Below are 25,223 nucleotides of genomic sequence, written 5' to 3'. Positions count from 1 at the left end.
TTTAAGGGCCTCTTCAGACATAAATGAAACTATCTCTGTTCCTAACTTTTCTTATGAAAACTTTCTTCTCCGTTTCATCAAGGCTTGCGTTGTCTCTCCTTCCAAGTCTGCGTCTAGGACCAGCTCCCTATATGCATGTTGTCACTTAGAGGGGTCGTATGAGTGCAAAGATCTCTCTTTTGTTCAAAAGCAGAATCTCTGCGTCAGTGTGTCTTTGGTGTCTATGTCTTTGGCTTCCTCTGGACTCTTTCTGGAAAGCATTACATCTTTGGCAAAGTTGTCTGTTATCAACGTTCCCTTCTCTAATGTATATAGACTTAGAGTTGGCCTGATTCTCACTCCACACTGCTAACTCCAGTTATAATTCTGCAGTCTCTCCCCTTTTGAGTTGTACTTCTTTTGTTTATGTCACCCTGTCTTCTTGTTATTTTAATAAACTGACCTTTAATAAACCTCATTTCTCAAGGATCTCTCTTTCCCTTGAACCAGTCTACCAGTAGAAAAACCAAGGGAATGTCATGGTATGACTAGTCAAGGTTTCTGCTGAAGAAATCGAGGGACCTTCTACTTCCCCACTGGAGCCCACCAGCAGGCCTGAAGGACAATGAGGGATAAGCAGCTTCATCCCCTGCTAGGGAGTTGAGGACCATACCATTTCCTGCTCATGCCTGTAGTGAGGCAGGCTCCTTGATAACTTACAGGACACATCACCCTCTGATATGAGGTTAGACCTTAAAGGTAAACCTTTATTTCATCACCTTCACCCTGCAGTGTACTTTTCTCTGTTCACTGATACTTTACCTGCCATTTCTCATCAGCTACCACCCTCTTATATTGTCTCTTTGTGATCCTGATCACATCTGTTGTCAATGTACAAACCTAGTTTCCCACCCCCAACTTCGCGATCCCTTACTCTCAGGTACCACAACCCTGTGCCCTCAATATGTCTCTCTAGATCTACCTGCACCTTCTGCTGTGCCCTTTGGAATTCCTATTCCATCAATAATGAATTTCCTTTCATCTTAAATCCATTCCTTTCTTATATCTTCAATATTCTAGTATTTCCTTGATCCAATCTCCCTTCAGTATCGTCCTCATTATCATCCCATCATTTTCTCTAATCTCGATTGTCTGTTTAGTGGATCCTTCCATGCTACCTATAAAAATTTCCATATTCTCATACTTTAATAATCCCTTAGTATCTTACCTCTGTACTTTGCACTGGATGATCTCCTACCTATATTTCTCTTGTTCACATCCATTTTTTAGAATTCCAGGCTTTCTTTGACACTAGGATGAAGTACCAGTTTTGCAGGAGGCTTTTCCCAGATGCTTCAACTACTAGAGCCTTCCTCTCTAAAGTTACTCTCTGTCTATTCTGTATGTATCTTGTATATACTTATGCTTTTTATAATGTGTTCCCCATTACAACTGTAAGCTCACTGAGGACAAGTTTACTTTAAAAAAAACCTTTTTATCTCCAGCACTCAGCCCAATGCCTGATACATATTAAGCACCTAAGAAATATTTGTTGATTAGTTAATTGATAAAATCAGTTCATCCTTCACATGTAGTTGTCCATAATATGAAGGTGAACTCCTTGTGGTCAGAGACCACCTCACTTCTCTATTTGCATGTCCATTGACTAGCAAAGACTTTGGCATTTCGTAAGTACTTAATAAATGCTTTTCTATTCCATTCTATTTTCACTTACTATAGACAGCCTTCTTCTCTTTGCATTTATCAGGTTTTCAGCTTCAATGCTGACTCCTCATTCTTACAGACCCCAGTATACAGTGGATTCATGGGATTTGTATCTCTGCAACATTAGCTCTGCATTCTCATCATAGTCAAAAACCTAGTTCAGCAATAATCTCTTATTTGGTCTCCCTGCCTCTCCCTGGATTTGTGCAGAAATCTCTCCACAGATAGCTACCAAAGTAATTTTCCTAAAACACAAATCTGATCATGTTGCTCTCCTACTCAGGAAGTTTTGGTGGTTCTCTATTAACTCTAGGATGAAATAAAGAATCTTCAGTTTCTCTTTTACAGTTCTTTATTTTGGCCCCTTCCTACCACCTTACTTCAATCTTATGCAGTCTGCAATCTTCCACAGGGAAGTTAGGTGACCCAGTAGATAGAGTGCTGAGCTTGGCGTCAGAAAGACTCATCTTCATGTTGTCAAAACCAGTGTCAGACACTTATTAGCTGTGTGATCCTGGGTAAGTCAAGTAACCCTGTTTGCCTCAGTTTCCTCATCTGTGAAATAAGCTGGAGAAGAAAATGACAAACCACTCCAAGTGTCTTTGCTGAAAAAACCCTAAATGGGATCATAGTGAGTTAGACCTGACTGAATCAGTTGAACAACCTCATCAACAAATTAATAATATAATAACATATCAAGTCAATAATAAAATAATATATTACGATAAACCATGTGACTTATGCTAACCTTATGTCAAAGTTAGCAAGACTGTGCACAGTTAGGAAGAACTCCTTTCAAATCATAATAGCTGTGGAATATTGAGCAAGTCCCTTAGACTTTCAATGCCCTGGCAGGTCTTTCATTCTGTAAAATGCAGAACAGTTACCAGTATGCACCAACAGAGAGATTTCCCTATGGAGATGAAATCATAAACAGACAAAAATAAAAATCACCTCCTACCCTTCCACACAATGTGACTGTTAGGACTTTGCAGCCCTTGCCAGTTCAATGAGACTTTATTGTATTTCAAAAGGAAAAGTTGTTCATGACCTTGATGCCTAGTCCATATGGAACACATAAACAACTAGTCAGTAAATTCCTTTCCAATATTTGCACTCAGCTGTACCTATGTGCTAAGTCATAAATAAAGTGTTTACTCTTCATATATTATATATATATGTATAAATATTTAATGTAATACATTTGGAGGGACCATTTTTGTAAGGCTGATAACAGCTTAAAATATCATTTTTATTGTTTTTTGTTGTTGTTGTTGTTATGCCCAAGTGAAAGATAAGCCTACTCCAAGGTCTAAAATATTCTTTGATCTGTATTGCCTTTTGTTCAGATTTTTTAATCAGAACCATAATTCAACAGTAATAAAAGGAAATAAGCATTTATATAGTGAGTATCATGTGACCAACACTGTGCTAAACAATTTTACAAATATTGTCTCATTTGGATCCTGACAACAACCTTGTGAGGTGTAGGTGCTGTTATTAACCTCATTTTGGAGTTGAGGAAACTAAGGTAAATAGAGGTTAAGTGACTTGCCCAGGCTCTCCCAACTACCAAGTGTTTGAGGCCATTTTTAAATTTAGGTCTTCCTGATTACCGGGCAGCTAAGTGGAACAATGGGTAGAGGGCTGGACCTGGAGTTAAGAAAAGTCATCTTCCTGAGCTCCAATATGGCCTCAGACACTTCATAGCTGTGTGAGCTTGGCAAGTCACATGACTCTGTTTTCCTCAATTTCCTCATTTAAAAAGTGACCTGGAGAAGGGAATGGCTAACCACTCTAGTATCTTTGCCAAGAAAATCCAAAATTGGGTCATGAAGAGTCAGACATGATGGAAAAACAACTGAACCAACTTCTTGATTCCAAGCTTGTTGTGTCATTCATTGCCTTTGGGAGTAAAAAAAAAAAAAATTACTGTGATTTCAGTTGCTAAAATTATTTGCAAATAATTTGTTTATTGAATAACCAATTGATAATTATATAATTTGGCCTTGTAAATAAAGTAACATTCTATTTTTTAATGCCTAGACTGACTTTCCAGGTTCCTATCTAGCGCAACCTTCCTCAACATTTATCCATCCTGAACTTCCTAGATCTTTTCAGTGTCTCTCCAGATATTCCAAACAGGCGAATCAGCTAGATTTGAGGTTTGGGGCTATCTTTATACATTATGAAAGCAAACAAAGTTATTTACCGCAATAGCAGGCATTTTTCATTTGATTAATTCATTTCCTGCTCTGAACACTTAGAGTTTAGAATTGTGCAGTTTCCTCATAGAAAAATCCAGATGAAACTGTCACTCTATGTGTTTTAACCCTATTTATTCCTATTAGTTTTCTCTGGGTTTCCCTAGTCTTTGCTTCAGTGTAGAGCAAAGGAAAGTGGACAGAATAAACTGTGTATGAGAGTAAAAGGAAAGTATGCTTTAATTTGACAGATAGGAAAGAGTGATAATAAAGGTTAATTAGGTGTTAATGCATTTTCTTCATTCTTCTCACCTGGTTATTAACTTTGAAATCACTTTTTTTTCTTCAAAGTAAGATTTGTCATCCTGAACAGTTTATGTGCTAAGAAAGTGCCATCAAAAGATGGGGATTTTGATAGCATTTCTTTGTATAGCAACACATCTTGAAGCATCTTCTTAAGAGAAATAATCCGTAATCAGTATAGCATCTCTGCAGTATTTCTACTTTCTACTGAAGTGACATCAATTTATCTTGCATTAAACTACTTCAATCCAAGTGCTTTCATTAATCATTCAAAAATACTCAAATAACTCTGTATGTTCCCTAAGCTTCACTTTATTCATATTCAGTAAAGATAAATGAGCTTCTGTGGAACTTAGTTTCCTCAGCTGTAAAATAAGAGCAGTGTACTAGTTGTCTCTGTTAACTTCCTGCTATTGAAAAATAAAAATGAGTCCTAGAACAAGTATATCTGAGAGCAGAGAATATTTTTTGATAACTCTATCTCCTCCCCCAATTCTCATTCCTTCGGTCTATTGTTGACCACAGTCTAGACATTTCTTCCTCAGTAGAGACTAGCCATATCTAATCAGTTCATCAGCACCAAAGGAGCACGAGCCTTAACATGCATGTCTATGGATTAGTATCTCACTTTTGACCCTGAAGAGATGGTTAACCCATAGTAAAAGCCCAAGACAGAGGTGCCTCCAAAGCCTTCTTTTCTCCCTCAACCCATCTTGGGGATACCTTGTTTCATTCCTTCAAGCCTTTCCTGAGAGTTACTATTCAACCTAACTTTACAAGAAGTATGCTTTACTAATACTGTAATTTATGGATATCATTTTGCCCAACACATTTTTGCTCTTCTCTCTTCTATGTATCTAATTATAATGACCACCTACCATTGATCCAAGTAGCTCAGTGGTTGGACACTGGACTGGAGTCAGGAAGGCCTGAGTCTGAATCTTGATTCAGACATCTGCTAGCTCTTATGATTTTGTCATTTACACTCTGTTAGTCCCAGTTTCCTCATATTTAAAATGAAAATGGCATTACCTACAAGATAAGATTGTTGGGAAGACCAAATTTACACACACACACACACACACACACACACACACACACACACACACACACACACACACACACACACACACACACCCCTATATATGTCTGTATCCCTTTGCAAGTTTTAAAGGACTATGTAGATGCTACTGTTGGTGATGATGAAGAGCTAATTAGAAAGAAAATATCATCTCTCAATTTTGCATTGGGGGATCTAGCCAGTACCTTAGAGCGTCTCCCTAGAGGAGAGGTCATGGAGGGTGTTCAGTCTCTATTTTTGGAGGAAATAGCTACATAAATGGTATTAAAGAAATCATTGGAGTTATGAAAAGGGAGGAAATACATAATAGAAAGCATCTTCTAAGGAGTCAGCTAACGTGGGTTTGAATACTAGATCTGTTTTGGTAAGTAGAATTCAATCATGTATACTAGTTATTTCATGGTCTGATAAAGACATGTGTTCTACTAAACCTTCTGCTAAATCTAATCCCACCTCACCCCCTTCTGCTTTTCATATGGCCTTCTTCTTTTCATATCATAACATCATTTACATGATGAAGCAATTATTAAAAGGTAAAACAATTTAAATAAACTATAAAAGGACTCTCATGGACCCCTATGTCTTTCACTATAACTCCTAATCATGTAGTTTCCAAATCTGTACTTCTACTCTAACATCTCCCCAGAACTCTGTTGCAGGATGGGAACTCATGTCCTGAGAACCCAATATTAGTGATCTTTCCACAATACCAAATTCTTTTAATATGGTCCCATATAGTTATCTGATCCCAAATTTTCATCTCCTAAATTTTAACACTCATTCCATAACAACCAAGTAACTCTTCCTCACAGTTTTAAGAGCTAATGCTGGACCATATGTCAGTCTCCCCTCAAACCTACTTTTTTTTTTTTTTTTAAATCTGGCTTTCATTCTTTTTACTGTACTCAGGCATCTCTCCTCCGTTGGAGAAGATATATATAAATGTGCTTTACAAACCTGAAGGACCATATCGCTATAATCTTCAGTGATTTGAAATACGTTACTATTTTAATGATCTGTAATTTCATGGATGTAATTTGACCTGATTCCTCTCAGGTCAGATGATCAGCTATGGATTGTTTCTCATTCTGAACTCCCATTAATCTTCCATAGAGGATTTCTTCAACTTGCTGGACACTTTCATTAGGTCTTTTTTTATTTATGGTGGAATCCATTTAAAGCGTGAATTCTTTATCTGTCATGTGTTCCTCCCACATACATGGCGAGTATACTTCATTTTTGGGTCAGACATGTTGATAAGGCTGTTTCTTCCTAACGTCATCACTTTTGGGCTATCGCCTAGTTATTTACACTGTCCATTGTTCTTTAAGTTACTCATAATTTTTATTCCCAGCAGTGATCCTTCATATTTTTGAGAGACTTGATATTGACAAGAAAAGTTTTTGTGTCAGAGTACATCTTGTAATGATTGAAAGTCTCATTTAATCACCAAAATAGGACATAACCAACTTTCCTTTTCTCTTTCAGTTTTAGGGCCAATCTGTTATTCATCTTCATTTTCTACATAGAGGCATATATTCTGATGAAATAAATCTTAGCAAATAATTACTCTTATTTTGAAGACTGTTAAATGTCTCTCTAAAATGTTTAAATGAAAAATGGCTCTTTTTCTCTGCTGAAGAATTTGAGGGTCCTGAGTATATAAAATAAAAGCTTTTTCTTATCTCTCCCCACAATACATTGTTTTCCATTTTGCCTGGTTTGTGTCCAATTTAGAGAGATAGTCAGCCCAACTGGGAGTCCCCCTTTGGGGAAACAAAAAAATTCTACCAAAGTATATAGATTCTGCATCTGTTATTTAGGGGCATGGATAGTTCAATTTATTGAGAATTTTAACTTTTATATTATTTTAAAATGAATTTGGTTTTCTTTCAAGTACATAATTAAATTAGAAGAGTGACAAGATATTGTCCAGTACCGATGACTGTTCAATGAATGGTTAAGATATTTTGAAATTAGATTAAAAGACTATTAGTAAATTTTATTTTGATGAAATTTACATTTGCATTGTTTGCATGTAAATAGAGACTGTTTAAATATTTTAAAAATGGATTATTTTTTTCTTTTTTATGGTTACACATTGCCTTTGCAATAATTAGAAAACTATTTTCACCAAAATGGCAACAGTACACTATAGACAGTCCTCCATAAAAAGGATCAAATTGATAATATTCATGAGACATTCTTATCTAAGTGAAATATAAAAATAATTTATCATGGGAATTTTGAGTCAATAAAAGAGATTTTTAAAAGTATGCCTAGTGCGAAGGAATCAATATAATTTTGTTTGAGGCTGAGATTCTCTAAGAGCTGTCTTTATCTACAACTATATTTTTAGGAACAATTGAACACATCAATAGATGTACCCTCCTAAACAACGAAGAACTTTCATTCATTGATTTTGAGCCTACATAGGAACATAGCAGATGATTATGCATTTTTCCAAACAAAACAATATCTACAGTGTATGTACTTCTGAGAACTGAAAGACTGCTATCACTAGGCATTTTCATGAATAGATGGTTGATGATATCATAAACTCACAGAATAATAGACTTGTAAAGAGCTATGGGATTATCTTAAACAGTCTCTGTTTGGATGAAAATTATCTGCAAGTGACTAAAAGACAATGAGGTTGTAGAATAGTTGTACTGTGAAACTGGGTAAACAAACACACAAAAAAAAACAGGACTAGCTCATTCATTTTAGGGATGGGGAACTTGAGGTCTGCAGAGAAGTAATTTGTGTACTGTCAAGAATGCAATACTTTCCACAGTTTCCATATGATCAAAGTTGAAAGTGAGTATGTGGGATCTCAGTGACTAATGAATCAAAAGTAAAATTCAGCATTAGCACAGTAGTTTATCCTTTGCACAGTGTTTTTGTTGTTTCCATTATACCATGGTTTTCTTCTCCATAATGCTTTTTTTCTACATTAAAAACACCTTGGTGTAGATATTTCTTGAATGTTCTTCAACTCCAACAGTACACAAGGTGATATTGTATTCCTTCAGCCTTGTTTTTGAGTCTATATTTCTATTAGATTATTTTGCAGTTTTTTTTTTTCAATAAACTGCCTTCATTTTTCTGTTTTATAAGACACTTGTCTGGAATCCAAGATAATGGACTTGGAAGGTCAATACAAGTATTGCCTTTGGGCAAATCAAGAAACCTCCCATAACTCTTTATCAGTTCTTGTTATGGTTAAAGGATATTAACTTTTAATCATGACTCAGAGAAATATGAAGAGGTCTTAGGTGATAGTAAGAGAGAACACAAACTGTTGCAGTAAATTTTAATATGTTAAAACAAATATGCAAAGATTCACTATAGACACTGAATAAAGTATATTCTTCTCCATTATGGAGGTACTTAATTCCTAACAGTATTTCCTAGTGGATTTAGTTTCCATAGAAAATAATACATCTATTTTGACATATTTCTTTATTTTTCCTGCAATTATATTTAAATGCATTATCAAGAGCCCTAAAAGAATTATAACACTTTTCCGTAAAAAAGAAGTGAATTTATGATATCTCTTAATGTTTGGTAGAAAATTATAATTCTTTGAAATTAATAAACTAAACAAATTCCATCTTAGTATTTATTCTCTGTTTTCTAAAAAATGCTTGTTGGTTAAAATGTTATGTGTTTTAGTATAAGGTTAACTACATTAATAACTTCTTTTTAAAGTTTTTTCATTTTTAGTTTTCAACAGTCACTTCCACAAGATTTTGAGTTTCAAATTTTCTTCCCAGCTCTCTCCTTCATTCCACCCAGGACAGCGTGCATTCTGATAACCCCTTCCCCCAATCTGCCCTCCCTTCTATCACACTCCTCCTTTCTCTTATCCCTATCCCCTCTATTTTCTCATAGGGAAAGGTAGATTTCTATACCCCATTGATTTGTATATCTTATTTCCCAGTTGCATGTAAAAGCAATTTTAACATGTTTTAATTTTTAACAGTTTTAACAATATTTTTAATATTGAAACTTTGAGTTCCAACCTCTCTCCCTTCCTTCCTGTCCTCCCATCCCCACTGAGAAGGCAAGTAATTCAATATAGGCTGTACATGTGTAGTTATGCAAAAGACTTCCATAAAAGTCATCTTGTGAAAGATTAACTATATTTCCCTCTATCCTATCCTGCCCCCCCCCCATTTATTCAATTCTCTCATTTGACCCTATCCCTTCTCAAAAGTATTTACTTCTAATTATCCCCTCCTCCAATTTGACTCCCCTTCTATCATCCCCTAATCTCCTCTAATCCCCTTCCGCTTACTTTCCTATAGTGTAAAATAAATTTTTATACCAAATTGAGTGTGCATGTTATTCTCTCCATAAGCTAAATGTGATGAGAGTAAGATTCACTTTTTCCCTCTCACCTCCCCCCTCTTCTCCTTCTTTTTAACCTCTTTAATGTGAGAGATAAGTTGGTCCATTCTATTTCTGCCTTTCTCCTTCTTGCGATATGTTCCTCTCTCACCCCTTAATTGTATTATTTTATATATCATCCCTTCCTATTCAACTCACCCTGTGCCCTCTGTCTATATGCATATAATCTATCCAACTCCTCTAACACTGAGAAAAGTCTCAAAAATTACAAATATTATTTATCCATGTAGGAATGTAAGCAATTCAACTTTAGTAAGCCCCTTGTGATTTCTCTTTCCTGTTTACCTTTTCATGCTTCTCTTGATTCTTATGTTTGAAAGTCAGATTCTCTATTTAGATCTGGTCTTTTCATCAAAAATGTTGAAAGTCCTCTATTTCATTGAATAACCATTTCCCCCCTAAGTATTATACTCAGTATTGCTGGGTAGGTGATTCTTGGTTTTAATCCTTGCTCCTTTGACCTCTGGAATATCATATTCCAGGGCTTTTTATCCCTTAATGTAGGAGCTGCTAGATCTTATCCTGATTGTGTTTCCACAATACTCGAATTGTTTCTTTCTGGCTGCTTGCAATATTTTGTCCTTGACCTGGGTGCTCTGGAATTGGGCTACAATATTCTTAGTTTTCCTTTTGGGATCTCTTTCAGGAGGCAATTGGTGGATTCTTTCAATATCCATTTAATGCTCTGGTTCTAGAATATCAGGACAATTTTCCTTGATAATTTCTTGAAAGATGATGTCTAGACTTTTTTTTGATCATGACTTTCAGGTAGTTCAATAATTTTTAAATTGTCTCTCCTGGTTCTATTTTCCAGGTCAATTGTTTTTCCAGTGAGATATTTCCCATTGTCTGCTACTTTTTTATTCCTTTGGTTTTATGTTATAATTTCTTGATTTTCTTTAGTCATGAGCTTCCATCTGCTCCATTCTAATCTTTAAGGAATTATTTTCTTTTGAACCTCCTTTTCCATCTAGCCAATTCTGCTTTTCAAGGTATTCTTCTCCTCATCGGTTTTTGGGATCTCTTTTGCATTTGGGTTAGTTTATTTTTTAAAGTGCTATTTTCTTCAGTATTTTGGGGGTCTCTTTAGCAAGAAGTTGACTTGTTTTTCATGATTTTCTTGCATCACTCTGATTTGTCTTCCTAGTTTTTCCTTTACTTCCTTACTTGATTTTAAAAATCCTTTTTGAGCTCTTCCATGGTCTGAGATCAATTCATATTTTTCTTGGAGGCTTTGGATGTAGGAGCTTTGACTTTGTTGTCTTCTTCTGTTTGTATATTTTGGTCTTCTTTTTCACAAAAGATTCTATAGCCTGATTTCCTTCCCTGTTTTTGCTCATTTCCCCAAGCATTTACTTTTGAACTCTTTGTCAATGTAGTTCTCTGCTTAGAGTCAGAGTGGGGGGGTGGTGGTGGTGGTATACCATTAGCTGCTTGATCCTGCATAATCTGTGGGGCCAACACTCCAGAAACAGCCACTGCTGAAGGTTTCTCCACCCTCTATGCTGTCGTTGGACTGAGGCTGGATCACTATACTCTCTCACATAGGTCTCATAGATTTTTTCCACTGATTTTCCAATTTGTCCTTGGCATTTTGGCATCATGAAATCTGGAAACCACCACAGGTGTGAGAGATTCAGTGCCCCCCACTCCAGGCCTGCTCAGGTCCCTTCTTTCCTGGTGTGATCCATACTTGTCTGTGCTCTGTTCCCAGCACGACACTATAGCCACTTCCCATCGACCTTCGAGGCTGTCTTAAGCTGGAGATTTGCTTCACTCTGTCATTCTGTGGGTTCTGCAGCTCCAGAATTTGTTTAGAGTCATTTCTTACAGGTATTTGAGTTTGGGTGGAGAACTCTAGCACATGCCTGCTTTTATTCTGCCATCTTGGCTCCACCCCCTCCACAGCTTCTTTTAAAATATTTGTTTCTCCTCTACAGAACTCGTGTTTTAGAATTTTGTGTTTACTTTCATTTATTGTTTTACATGTAGGCACATGTACAAATGGAAATGATTTAAATTATATATTTTTCTACTGAGGTGACTGAATTTTTTAATGTATTGTCTGATGTTTTTCTGTGTGTTTAGATTTATTGTTGATATTTTTGGAATACCTCATTAAAATTCACTTCACTTAATAATATCTGATATAGAACAATGTCAAAATACTTTCTTCTTTGATCACATGTGATTTTCTCACAAACTGATACATTTTTATTCATTTCTTTCCCTAGTCATTGCCCAATAATTTTCTAAAGTTTGCAGAACTTTAAGAGGAGAAACAAAAGTACATCATATAATCTTTTTTTAAATTATTGCATTTATCTGATTGCCAAGAATATGGAACACTCTTCTTTGATTTTTAGCTTACTATGTTAAGTCATTACAGAACTGTTAGTAAAAAAAAAAAGTCATTGACCATTTTCTATTCTTTTATGAATGAGAAAAGCTTTTGACTGTTTGACTTTAAAGGAGAGTTTCTATTATTCACTAGATTTTTTTTTTGGAGACCCAAGGATTTTAATTTTCTAGTATGTTAAATGAATTTCCTTTGCTCAAATTATGTTACTTATATTTAAATGTATAAGTCTTTTAATGAAAAAGATAAATTGTAATATTAAGATTTCAACTCTATACTTATTTCAGAACCAGGCATATAGTTTCCCTATCCCTAAGTCAGGAGATTCAACTCTTTGTTGGCATACCTTTTGGTGACTTTGACTCAGCATATGTCCTGTCCTGATCCCTGTCTCCTTATATACTTCTCTTTTTTGATGCCAGCCTTATACCATTTGCTCTTTTGGAAAGTCTCCTTAGGGCAGCTTGCCAAACCTAGAATGGAGCTGATGGGGTTTGATGACCATTGTGTGGAGGGTAAATTGAAGAGGGGGAAAGAAATTAGGCAAGGAGACCAGAGAAGAGGACTATGGACCTCTAGTGTAAGAGCCCTCTTATAGGTGAGAGGTGCCTAGGGACTGAAGTAGGAGGAGTGGGTATGTGAGTGAAGAGGAATTAAATGTAAGAAGTGTTAGTTTTGGTAGCTGAATTGATATATAGAATACTGGAAAGTGAAGAAGCAAGGATAATGGCAAAATTGGGACCTTGGGAGGGTGGAAGATCAGTGATGCTCTAGATCAGAAAGGTCTAAGACATGTTGCTCCCTACAACACTCAAAAGTTTCATCTGCAATACCAAATTAAAATGTTACTGAGAATTACTCATCCAAGCTCTCAAATCACAATTAGTCCTTCTATTGATCAGAATTCACAAGTTTTGCAAAGTCATATATCTTTGAAGTATTGTTACTTTCCATAAATCTTTCTTGCTTTTGCTCATTTCTCTTTGCATCAGTTCATACAAGTCTTCTCAGGTTTTTCTGAAACTATCTCTTTTATCATTTCCTATGGAAATTTAACATTCCATTGAATCCTTATATCACAGTTTGTTCAGCCATTGTCCAGTGAACAGAGATCCTCTTATTTCTAGTTCCTTGCCACAACAAAAAGAGTTGCTATTAACATTTTTATGCACATTGATCCTCTGATCTCTTTAAAATATACTGATAGTAGTGCTGCAGTTAAGAACATAAATAGATTTTTTTGATATGTAAAATTGCTCTCCAGAATGGCTGTAGCAATCCACAGATTCACCAGTAATTCACTAATACACTTTTTTTCTTACAGGTTTTCCAGCAATTATCATTTTCTCTTTTGTTTCAGCTTTGCTAATTTGATGAGTGTAAAGTGGAACCTCATGGATGCTTTAATTTGCACTTCTCTAATTATTAGTGGTTTGGAGCTAAGATTTCTTTCTTTGAAAATAAACCTGTTCATAGGTTTTGACCATTTATCAATTAAGGAATGATTTGTATATCTTTGAATTGTATTCACATGTACATTAAATCTTGAAAACATGATCATCGTTGCACAGACTTGCTGCAAAGATTTTTTTCCCCAATTACTTGTTCTCTTCCCAATTTTAGCTACATTATTTTTGATTTTGCAAATCTTTTAGAAGTTTTAGGTAATGAAAATTGCCTGTTTTTGTCTTCTATGATGTCTCTATCTCTTGTTTGGACTTGGTTCGTTCTCTTTTTCTATATCTAAGACATTTTGAAATCCAAGCCATGTTTAATATGAGGATTTGTCATGAAGGATAATGGGCTTATATTTAATATAGGTCACCAAGTCATATCATGCAAGATATTTAATGGGGTGTTAATTTTTTTTTTTATAAACAATGGAAGCATTCCACAAATTCTACTATTTTCTTTCATAATATGCTTTGATTACAGAATCCCAACTCCTTGGGGACAATGGTTCTGTAATTTTTGGTAGCAATAATGTATTCCTAAATTGTCCCCAGAAATCCCCTTTTCCACAAATAATTACGCATAACTTAACCATTTCTTTGATGCTTACTTCCCTATATATTTTTGGCTAAATTCTTATGGATGTTGTTCTTTTGATTCCATCCTTGGATCTTAACCTTTTTGGTGCATTACTCTAGGATCTTTACTATACTTGGACCTATTTTATATATTTACAAAATGTGAAAAATCCATGAGAGTATAACTGATTCATTACAGTAATCAACAAAAGCCAATTAGATGTTAAAACTACTTTAGCCAGTTTGTTCTGTGACTAAATTGATTTTAAAAAGGTTGCTTTTTACACCCTCCCACAGACTTTTAGGGAGTCCTTAATTTCTTAGTTAAATGTCTATAGATGTTTAAAACATATAAAATGTAAATTTAATATATCATATATAACATATATGAACATGTAAAGTCCCTATATTTAGATACAATCCTATAGTTTTTATTTTTGCTAATAGGTACATAATACCTTTTATTAAGATAGTTGGAATCTGAGTTGCATCTTAGAAGAAGCTCATAAAGAGTTTTGCTAGTAATTCGTGCACCATCCTGAAGTATTTGAGTCAGTAATCATGGATTTCATCTGGGCCTATCCCTTTCCAATACAGCAGAGAAGCTAAAGTTGTTACCTCCTTTGATGTCACTGTTCTGTCATTCAGCATATCAAAATGTTCAGGCATTCTGTTTCTCATTTTATCTAATTTATATTTTCTTTATGTTGGATATCTTTCCAGATTTCTTTCCATATGGCCTTGAAATGGGTTATGTGACATTCAGGATAGCTATATCTTCCATCTAGATATTGATATGATCTTGTAGTGCCTTTCCACAGATCTTCAATAAGTCTTTCAAATTTCTTCTGCCATGATGGTATTTGATAATTGTCTATAGGGTTATTTCCTTTTAATTTCATTTTTTCTCATGATTCGTAGAACATGCATGGCAGCTGCTGATTACATTACTATGTGCTTGTACTGATTTTTTTTTATGCTTTGTATTAAACACTGTAGATGAATGTGTTGGTTCCACATAGTTAGATCAGTTTTTATTGAATTATTCTGTTTTGATATAACTTGCTCCTGCTATACCCATTGAATGCTTGTTCACCTATTCAAACATGGCCTTTTAACATCCAAGGTTAAATATGTCTCTTCCTTTAAAAAATCTTTGGAAATATTGATGTGCTTTGATCATTCATTTCATTATTAAATATAATTTCTGGAATTCATACAAGTGAACCTCAGGGTTTTCAACTTTTCCTTCCTCAGATTTTAATAATTTTTTGATAGCATGTCTTATTTCTTCCAATCTAAGTTTAAGGGTAGAGATTGCTGTGCTCTAATCACCACTGCATTGCTGTGTGACTTGGACCTGCATATACCTTTGATAAAAAAAAGTATAAAGTCCTCGCTTACAAACCTGGGCAGATATATTTCTGATTTTGTTGGAGCATAATGAAAGTGTTCATGCTTTCAGTCAATTTCATACATCCTTGTGATTTGCCTGCTTTTAGTGATAAGAGCTGGTTGCACTGAAACATTTCCAGCAGGTACAAGGTAATGGTATCTGTGACTTGTACAAATGTACTGTTTATCCTTCTTATGGTAACTGAATATCAAAGAGCTCTACTCCCTTTTGTATCTTTGTTGTAAGTTGATCATTCAAGATATTTTTTTGAAAAGTTCCAGCCTGCACCCGTATGCCACCCTATCTATTCTGTAGATTCTTGGGAGTAATTACATGACACTGGTGAGAGTGTTAACCCCAGAAGTGATATTGTGAGAGCCCAGTTATTCAGAGTTCCATGGTTTCTGCCAAGGCTTTATACCTATTGTAGCAGTCTCAGGGCACCCAAATACCCTGACATGCATTGCTCTGTCTAGCATTCCCTTACTCTGAAATTCCTTCTCCTTACCTAGTCTTCCCTGGCAGGTTTGATTGGGAGGGGACGATTATGTTTATGATAACAATTATAATTGTGGTTACTTTCTTAAATTAGGTAAGGATACAATTTAAAAAAAAAGATTGTGAGTAAAAATTTCCTAACAGGTATCATTAGTTCATAAAATAATGGATTTAATCTGATGGTTGTAAAACTCAAGAAAAGTTGTCAAGCACTTGACATGTGTCAGGCACTATGCCAAGCCCCAAGAATACAAGGAAAGGCAAAAATATCCCCTTTTCTCATGGAGTTTCCATTCCAATGGGAAGAGGGAGATAAGGTTAAAACAAGTATATACATGCAAGATAAATAAAGCATCAATTAGAGATAATCTTGGAAGATACTAACATTGAGGACTGGGAAAAGATTTTAGCTGAGGAGAGGGAAGGTAGGAAGTAGAAGTGAAGAAGGAGAGAATTCTAGGCATGAGGACAGCCAGAGAAAATGTGCCTGGTTGGGAAATGGAGTAACTTGTTTTAGGAAGAGGAAAACAGCTAATGTTAGGTATTGTTATTGTTAGTATCAATATTATTATTACCACAATCACTGGAAAAGAATAAGGTGTAAAATGCCTGAAAAATTAGAAGGGAGGGCTAGGTTATGAAGGGATTTAAAAGCTAGAATATTTTATGTTTTACCCTGGAGACAATAGGGGTCACTGCAGTTTACTGAATAGGGGAGTAACATGGTCCAACATGGAATCCCATTGATAGGAGACCAGAGTAGGGAGAGAATGGAGGCAGGGAGAGAAACCAGAAGTCTATTAAAATAGTTCACGTGTGAGATATTGAGAAACTGTGCCAGGGTATTAGCAGTGTCAGGGAACAGAGGCGTCATGTACGAAAGATAAAGCAAAGATAGAGCTGACAGGGCTTGTCAACAGATTGGATAATGGAATGGGGGAGCAGAGAGAATATGAGTGAAGATTGACAACTAGGTTGGTAGGTTGTTTGACCAAAGAGGATGATGGTTCCCCTTGAGAATAGTAGGAGGTTAGGAAGAGGGGAGGGTTTGGGGAAAAGGCAATGATTTCAGTTTTGGATATGCTGATTTTAAGATGTGTATGAGACATCCATTTCCTGATGTCTAATAGGCATTAAATACAAATAAAGCAGAAGGGTATATTCCTAGAACTGAGTGTAGAAACAAATCAACAAGCATATGATTTAAAAGTATCATGTTTTCCTTCTCAAGGTTCAATTAGATGTGAAATCGCCACCACCTTTTCTAGTCAAATAGAATTTTGGATTTTGACAGTAGTTGAAAAAGAAGTTTGGAAGTTGTTAATGTGTTCCCTTTCATTACCATGTCATTTCTGTAAATAAATAGGATTATCAGAGGTCTAAAAAACATCCAAGTATGGAATACCAGAATCTGGCTCATATGATTAACATGTGTCAGTAGAGAGAATCAGTATTTCCATATTCTTACTGCTCCGTTGCACACAATGGACATCTGGGTGACTGGAAATGGGCAAATGGATCAAAATTTAGTTTCTGTTCCATTCATATTGAATATGTGTATACAACTTTGGGAAACCACCCAAATGTGTCCTTGCTCTTTATATTTAAAATTTACCATTTTTCAGTATTTACTCTTAATTCACACATAAGAACCTGACCTAGCCAATAAAACACAAATTTGATTGGTTCTGAGGATATTTGCTCCTAAATTTGCTTTCTAAATAATGCAACATCTACTGATTTCTCCTCTTAAATTTTCCTTACAGAAAGAGGGGAAAATCCCTGGAATAGTAGCATCTTTTAATTTATATTGATTTGTGAAAATATGTACCATGTTTTTGTTTATTACTTGAACATCTGCATGGTTGCCCAGATCTTTGGCTAGATATGTTAATCAGAAACTATGGTGTATGAATGAGTTGGGTTAAACAGCTTGAATCTTGGCAGGTAGGACATATTAACATAACTCATTTTGTAATGAATACTGCTTTCGATGCTCATGGGATTTGCTTCGTGGCCAGAGCCATGGAACAAAAAAAAGAGTGACAGTAAGATAAAGATCAAACAATGTGAAGTTAGCAGACAATCCAGTCACCAAAAAGTTGGCAGGCTAAGGATTTCTGTATAGCCAAAAAAAAAGTAGAATTAGTAAATTGGAGCTGAAGTTAATCTCCCTTTGCATTTTATGTTTGGAATATATTTAAGTTGCTGGCTGTGAAATGCTAATTCACAGATCCAGTGTTATAGTATTGTCCCTGGCCAAGGCCTACTGCCAGGTGATACCTTGTGCCTATGTACCAATTTTCCATATAAATTATCCATCAGAACACAGAGCTTCCATAGGATAGTGAGTACCGAGCACTATCACTCACTATATGTATTTCTATGATGGATAGTCTTATTTTGTCTAGACTTAATTCTCATCTCCCTATAGACATTGAGGCAAAAATAATTTATCTTCAGACTTGCCTGAAAATGTTTTCAACTTTGAGCAAGCTACAATATTATATTAGCTTAGAACATTTGGATAAATTTGTGTCAAGGAGTTAATAAATAACTAAACTACTTGGCTGAAAATCAGAAATAAAACAATTTATTCTTGTCAGATGGTGGTGGTTAAATTATGAAAAATAGCTCTCTAAAGGCTTAACTGATCTATGAATTGCATTAGTGGCTTTTGCAGACTTCCTTGGACCATAATACATTGAAAGCCATTTTTCCTGTATCAAGGATAGTGAAATACATCCTTAAAAGTTGATATTGTTTTATGATTTGTATTTGTACCTTTCCCAGGATAGTGGAGTAACAAAGCCATAAGACAACAAATTCTGGTAACTTAATTTCCCCTCCTCAAATCCTTATCAGTTTGTCTCCATGCCATAGTTTTAGTTTACTTGGTGAAGTTACTAGAGTAATTCCTGTATCACACAGACTGAGTGGAGACTTGTCAGACATGAAAGGAATAGGAAAATTCAAATATAAGAATAAAAAAAATAGTAAAAATAATGCAGTGAGTCCAAAGAGTCACTGTCTCCTTTTGAAGACTGTAACATTTTAAGTTTATGGAGATGTGAGCTAATGGTATTATAAGCAATGGCAAGAAGGTTTTCCCAGGATATGGCAAATCAAAATGATTGGTGTTTCTCCTTTTCCCAGTAGGAGATCAGATGTAAGAATGTGGTCAATATATACATATATATATATATACATATACATATATATATGTGTCTTTCTATACCAAGATCTATATCTATCTATATTAATTTCCGTATTTATATATCTATGTATATCTACATATACATTTATCTAAATGTTTATATGTTTATATCTATATATCTATATACATACATCTGTCTAGCCATCCATTCATCCATCTATCCATTCATTCATCTATCCTGAGACAGTCATATCCCCTACCATCAAGATGATGGGAGAAAAGAAAGGAAAGAAATCAGATTCTGGATGTGACTGGCTGATTGACAGTAGACTCCATACCCTGTTTTAGGACACGTTACCCTTTGTGACATATCTAAACAGTCATCATAGAACCCTTCTTTTTTCACTTTTTTTAATTACTAAAGATAAATAATCACTAAAAGAAGAAACTACTAAAAGAGAGGAAGAAGAAATACCCCTCCCTTCAAAGTTTATATTACAAAAGAATTAAATTTCACAAAATTACAGAATTTGAAGGAAACTCATATCTCATCTGGTCCAACTGACACTTGAACAGGAATCCCCCCTGCCATACACTTATCCTTTAAACCTTTGCTTAAACACCTCCACCATATATAAGAAAGTCTGCCACCTCTGCAGCCCACTGGGCATTGTTGGTTTCATTGTGTACTCGTATAGCTGCCTTGAATCTGCTATCTTCAATTTCTAATTATTGCTCCTATTTGAAGGGAGTAAATCTGTTATATCTGCATTTTCTACAGAGTTATGGTTATCTTATTAAGATCACAAGGTATCCATCAACCAGCACTTGTTAAGCTCTTAATTCTGTGACAATCAGTGTGCTAAGCCTAGAAAATACAAAGAAAGAGCAAAAACAGCCCCTGCCTCAAATGTTCTTACATATTACCTAAATGTTGGACTCTGAGTAAGATCCATGATCATTGTTTGAAATCAAATAACTTGAAAATATTTATTTCTAATGAATTTTTCTACTTTGTTGTTTATGAATGGAGAACTGATTTTGCTGAATTTAATGTTAAATATCAATATAGAATATTAAATTAATATAGAATATTTAAAAGATCTTAGGGAAAACGGGAATATATGTGCATATATTCATATCAGTATATATGTATATACATATGTGTATATATGTAAATGTAGTGTTGTATATAGAGTATACATAGTATAGTATATATAAATATATTGTATTTATTTTAATATATTTGTTATTGTATATAATATACTATACTATAATTTGTTCATAATATGTGCAAGATATATGCATACATATCAACTTAGAAAATGAAAAAAAGATTTTTTTGATATTTATAGGGATATTGGAGAATGCTTTGGGAAAGTGATAATTTGTCTGGGAGAGGTTGGATTCTATGAATCACAGCTGCAAGGAGCTCTTAGGAATCCTCAAATGAGAACAGAGTTGCTCCACTTCCATTTTTATTTTCTTCTCCAGCACAGCTTAAGGAGTGATGCTTCACTTCAAATCAAATTCAACAAATATTTATTGAATGTCTACTTCTGAGCAAGGCGCTATGCTAAGAGTGACAGTACATCAAGTGAATGATACAGCTTGTCTATTTTCCAACTTATTGATCCAATGACTAGGATCAAACTGAAAATTCTCTCTTTTTTTGACACATTTTGATATATGCTCTCTCCTGTGACTACAGTGTCTTTGGTCTTATGATTTTATATATAAGAATCCATGTTTTTATGAGATTAGACACTCCCACTAATGGACTGCAACCCCTTAAAAGCTTCCATTGCCAAGAAAAATGTGCTACCCTATAGCCAGTTTTCTGGTGATGTCTCTGTCTGTGCTTAACTAACTGGTCCATGGATCAGACAATATATCCTTGTTTCCTTACCAGCTTTTGAGGTTGGTAGAAGTTACTATAGTTTTCATTCTATTGATATATCCTTTGATAAGCCAAAATGGACTCCATACCACAATAGGGCATCCATCAAAGTAGGTTGTAACTGGAAGTGATCTTATTTTTAAAATAGTACTTAGCCACCCTGAACTGTTGTTCTAGTAGCCATGTGCAGATTAAGCCACCTATTTCCTTTCATTTGTTGGTTCATTTTAATATTTCTGTTTTGAATTTTTAGCTTTATGAAGATAAGAATGACCCTATTTAATTTTGTTCAAAAAGATCTTGGCTATATTCATATGGGTGCTTCAGGAATCTTCAGAATAAAGATAATGTTACTGAATATGAATTAAATCTTTGTTTTTTTTTTTTTTTTTACTTTTTCCCTTCTCTGTTTAAAAATGTGAGTTGAAAAGGGCAGAATAAAATGAGAATATCATTTTAAATTATTTTTCCTCTAATCCATTTTTTGAATTAAAAATTATCTCCTACGTACAAATCAATGTTACATAGACGGATAAATGAACCAATAATTAGGTTTGGTCTCAGGTCTCAAGAAAATCTTGCTTCTTCTGTCTCTTCAGTATTCATTATGGCCCCTCATTACTTTTTCTCTGGACTGTTATAATAAACTTCCCTACCTCAAGTCTTTCCCTACTTCATTCTTGTCCTCCACACAACTGCCAAAATGGTTTTCCTATTATGTCCTTTCCCACCCTCATTTTCTCCAATACCCATTAAACTCTAGCAGCAACTTAATATTTCTAGGATCAATATAAGTTACAGCATTAGACATTTAAAACTCCTCACAATCTGACTTCCTTTTTCTCTATTTTTCATACATCTTCCTCCCTCTCTCCTTTACCTGATTTCCTTCCTTCCTTCCTTCCTTCCTTCCTTCCTTCCTTCCTTCCTTCCTTCCTTCCTTCCTTCCTTCCTTCCTTCCTTCCTTCCTTCCTTCCTTCCTTCCTTCCTCCCTCCCTCCCTCCCTCCCTCCCTCCCTCCCTCCCTTCCTCCCTTCCTTCTTTCCTTCCTTTCTCTCTCTCCCTTTCTCCTCTCTCTCTGTCCACATAGGGTATCATATCCTTACCCATGGGTGCTGCTCCCAGAGGAATGTAAATTTTGATCACTGAAACTTCACAAGATATCTTGGGTTTTATGGGCTAGGTTTTTTTATTCAGGATCAAGTCTTAAACCCAAATCACACTGACTGTTCTCCATAGACCAACAGTAAGTCACATTCCAAGCTCCACTTGATAATTGTTTGGACCAACTTTCTCAGAGTGAGTGTAAATATCAGTTGTTTCTGTTTGCATCAGAAACCCTGAGGGTCTTGCCCTCCCAGATTGCCTTTTTTTAAATCCAGGTAAAAGAAGACATTTTTGGCCTCATTTCTTACCTAACCTTAATCACTGAATAGGCATTCCTTCAATCAAATGTGAGACCTGGTAAAGACCTTAACTTCAAAAGGCCAAAGTCTACCACTGCATCCAGGGTTATCTCCAGGCATTCTGATCTATATCTTGCCACTGGACCTAGAAGGCTCCAGAGGAGAGAGTGAGGCTGATGACCTTGAGTAGCCCTTCCTCGCTTAAATCACTTAAAAATCATGGCACCACTTTCCTGATGCCATGGTATGATAACAGTCATACACATTTCTCCCCCTCATGAATTCTATAGACCACTCATACTGACCAGTTGCTGATCCCTTATATCTGGCATTTTTTTTTCTAATCTTCATCCCTTTGCCCTGACTGTCCCCCATTCATAGAATGCTTTCCCTTCTAACATCTAGTTCTTACAATTCCCAGTTCCTTCAGGGTTTGTTTCTAGTGCCATCTGCTGTTGGAGATCTTGGTAATCCTTCCCAATTTCTCTGTGCTTTCCCTTCTAAAGTTACATATATACTTGTTAATTACAATATAGGCACATGTTGTCTTCCTCATTTAAACATAAATGTTTGGAGTTTGGAATTCTTTTCTATTTTTCTTTATATTCCCCCAAATTCAGCTTAGTGAACACTTACATTTAATAAAAGAGCAAGAAGTGAATGTCTAATAAAATGTAGAAGGTGCTATTTAGTGAGGGAGGTGATGATATGACTTCCACTGAGTTGGACTTGAGTGAGGGAAGGCTGTGCAAAGCCACTAGCCTCACTTTCTCTTCCAGAGCCATCTGGGTCCACTGGCCAGAGGGAGATCAGAACAACTGGAGATGGCCCAAGATGCAATGGGAGACCTTAACCTTTTTTAAGCTAAGGTCTTTCTGAGTTCTCATTTTGAGTGAGGCAATGCCCAACCAACCTGATCTATATCCTTTCCCCTCCACTCCCTTCCCCAATTTTGATGGCTGAAACCTATCTACTTATCTTAGGGTTTACTGGATAGATTTCTTTCTCAAAGACCATACCTTAAACCCAATTCACTTTGGATTTCATTGATTAGACAATAGGCCCAAGCACCACTTAATTGTTACTTTTTGGGCCCTCCTGGCTCAGAGTGAATGGAAAAAATAACTGTTTCCTTTTGCCCAACAAGTGTGAGGATCTTCCCCTTCTCGTTTGATTTTCTTTTTTTGTTTTTGTTTTTTGGTTAAAGGGGCCATTCTTTGACTCACTTTTGTAATCTTTTAATATTCTTAGGAAAGATGGGCTAAATCTATATGGATCTCTATAGTCCATTTGTAGGGAAAATGACAGAATAGATTATAAAAGTGAATATAGACCATACACTAGTATTAAGCAAATGATTTTATTTTTACTTCATTTTTCAAATAATAAAACTTTTTTCTTTCTTTCTTAGAGTAATGAAGTTGTCTACTACAATGCAAAAGATGATTTCAATGAGGTAAGTATTATGTATTTAATATGAAATTTGTTAAAAGTTGCAAAGAAATTACAATTCTGTTTCTTGGATTTATTTTGATAGAATAAATTGGGATCAGCAAAGCTGCTTTCAGCTAGAAGCTTTATTATATCAAGTTCTGTAAGATAATATAAGCAGATACTCAAGGATAGAATATAATTGTTAATATAACCTATATGCAGTTGTCAATTCAATAAGCAGTTGTTATATTGATACAGCCTATATGTTTTATAGCGTTAAATACCAGGTAATTAAATCCATTCCTTCATAAAAAATATGTGCTACTTTTTGTTATACCAAAGATTCTGAATTTGCCATACAATATCAGAGACAAAATCATAGTCAATGTGGTAGGGAGGGAGCTGATTTCATAAGATCTTGCTCTGTACTGGACACTGTGCTAAGCTGTAGGGGGTAAAAAAGAGAGACAGGGACAGTACCTGGCCCTAAGGCATTCACATCCCAGCAGGGTGAAGGGCAACATATAAAAACAGGTACAAAGAAGGTTGGCTGGTTGTTGTCCTTCCTTGTAGAAGAGAATCTAAATCTCGCTGTTTAAGTTACAGTGCATCTGACTGTGGCTGATCAGATCAATGTGAATTCAGAATTCTATAAAAATGGACATGTAGAGTGAATGAAAAGTAACCTTATAAGGGAAAATTAGGAATGAGGTATTAAATCCAGGGCTCACTAAAATTCTGTTTAGTTAAGAGTTCAGAAAAAAATTGATTTACTATTTCTTCAGCAATTGTTTCCAGATGATCCATGAAAGTAATTCTTAAACATTTTGATCTTAAGACCTCTTTAAAAACCTAAAAATTATTAACAACCCCAAAGAGCTTCTATTTTGTGGGTTATATGTATTTACTGTAATAGAAATCATAATTCATACATTGCAAATATATATATATATGTGTATGTGTATTTACTAAAAATTTAAAACAAACCCATTACATGTCAATATAAGTTACATTTTAAAAATGCCTTTCCCCAAAACAAAACAAAAAAAATAGAAGAGTAGCATTGTTTTACACATATTTACAATCTCTTTAATATAATTTCTTAACAGAAAACAGCTGTATTCTTATGTGTACTTATGCATTTTATATGTTGTGATTTTTTTGAATAAAATATATGGAGAAAATCTAGCCAAGTAGTCTGAAGATGCAATCATAGTTTAACAGGCAAATAATATTTTAGTATTATTATGAAAATAGTTTTGATCTTGAAGACCCAGTTAAAGAGTTTAAGGGATCCCCAGAATCCTTGGAATACACTTTGAGAACACCTACCAAT

At 35.1% G+C, this 25,223-nt stretch overlaps 1 protein-coding gene across 9 annotated transcripts in view; it reads left to right on the top strand.

Moving 5' to 3' along the window:
* The window catches only part of CACNA2D1 (calcium voltage-gated channel auxiliary subunit alpha2delta 1), a 691,308-nt gene that overhangs the window by 398,722 nt on the left and 267,363 nt on the right, over positions 1-25,223 (top strand). For all 9 annotated transcript variants that reach the window (XM_072653215.1, XM_072653214.1, XM_072653213.1 and 6 more), the window contains one exon: positions 23,865-23,909. In XM_072653215.1, the coding sequence (XP_072509316.1) occupies positions 23,865-23,909 (45 nt within the window). The remainder of the gene's footprint in view (positions 1-23,864; positions 23,910-25,223) is intronic.

This window comes from Notamacropus eugenii, chromosome 3, assembly GCF_028372415.1.
Source record: "Notamacropus eugenii isolate mMacEug1 chromosome 3, mMacEug1.pri_v2, whole genome shotgun sequence".
Classification (NCBI taxonomy): Eukaryota; Metazoa; Chordata; class Mammalia; order Diprotodontia; family Macropodidae; genus Notamacropus; species Notamacropus eugenii.
The sequence above is the reverse complement of the archived record's forward strand: the minus strand, read 5'-3'. Positions and strand labels throughout refer to the sequence as shown.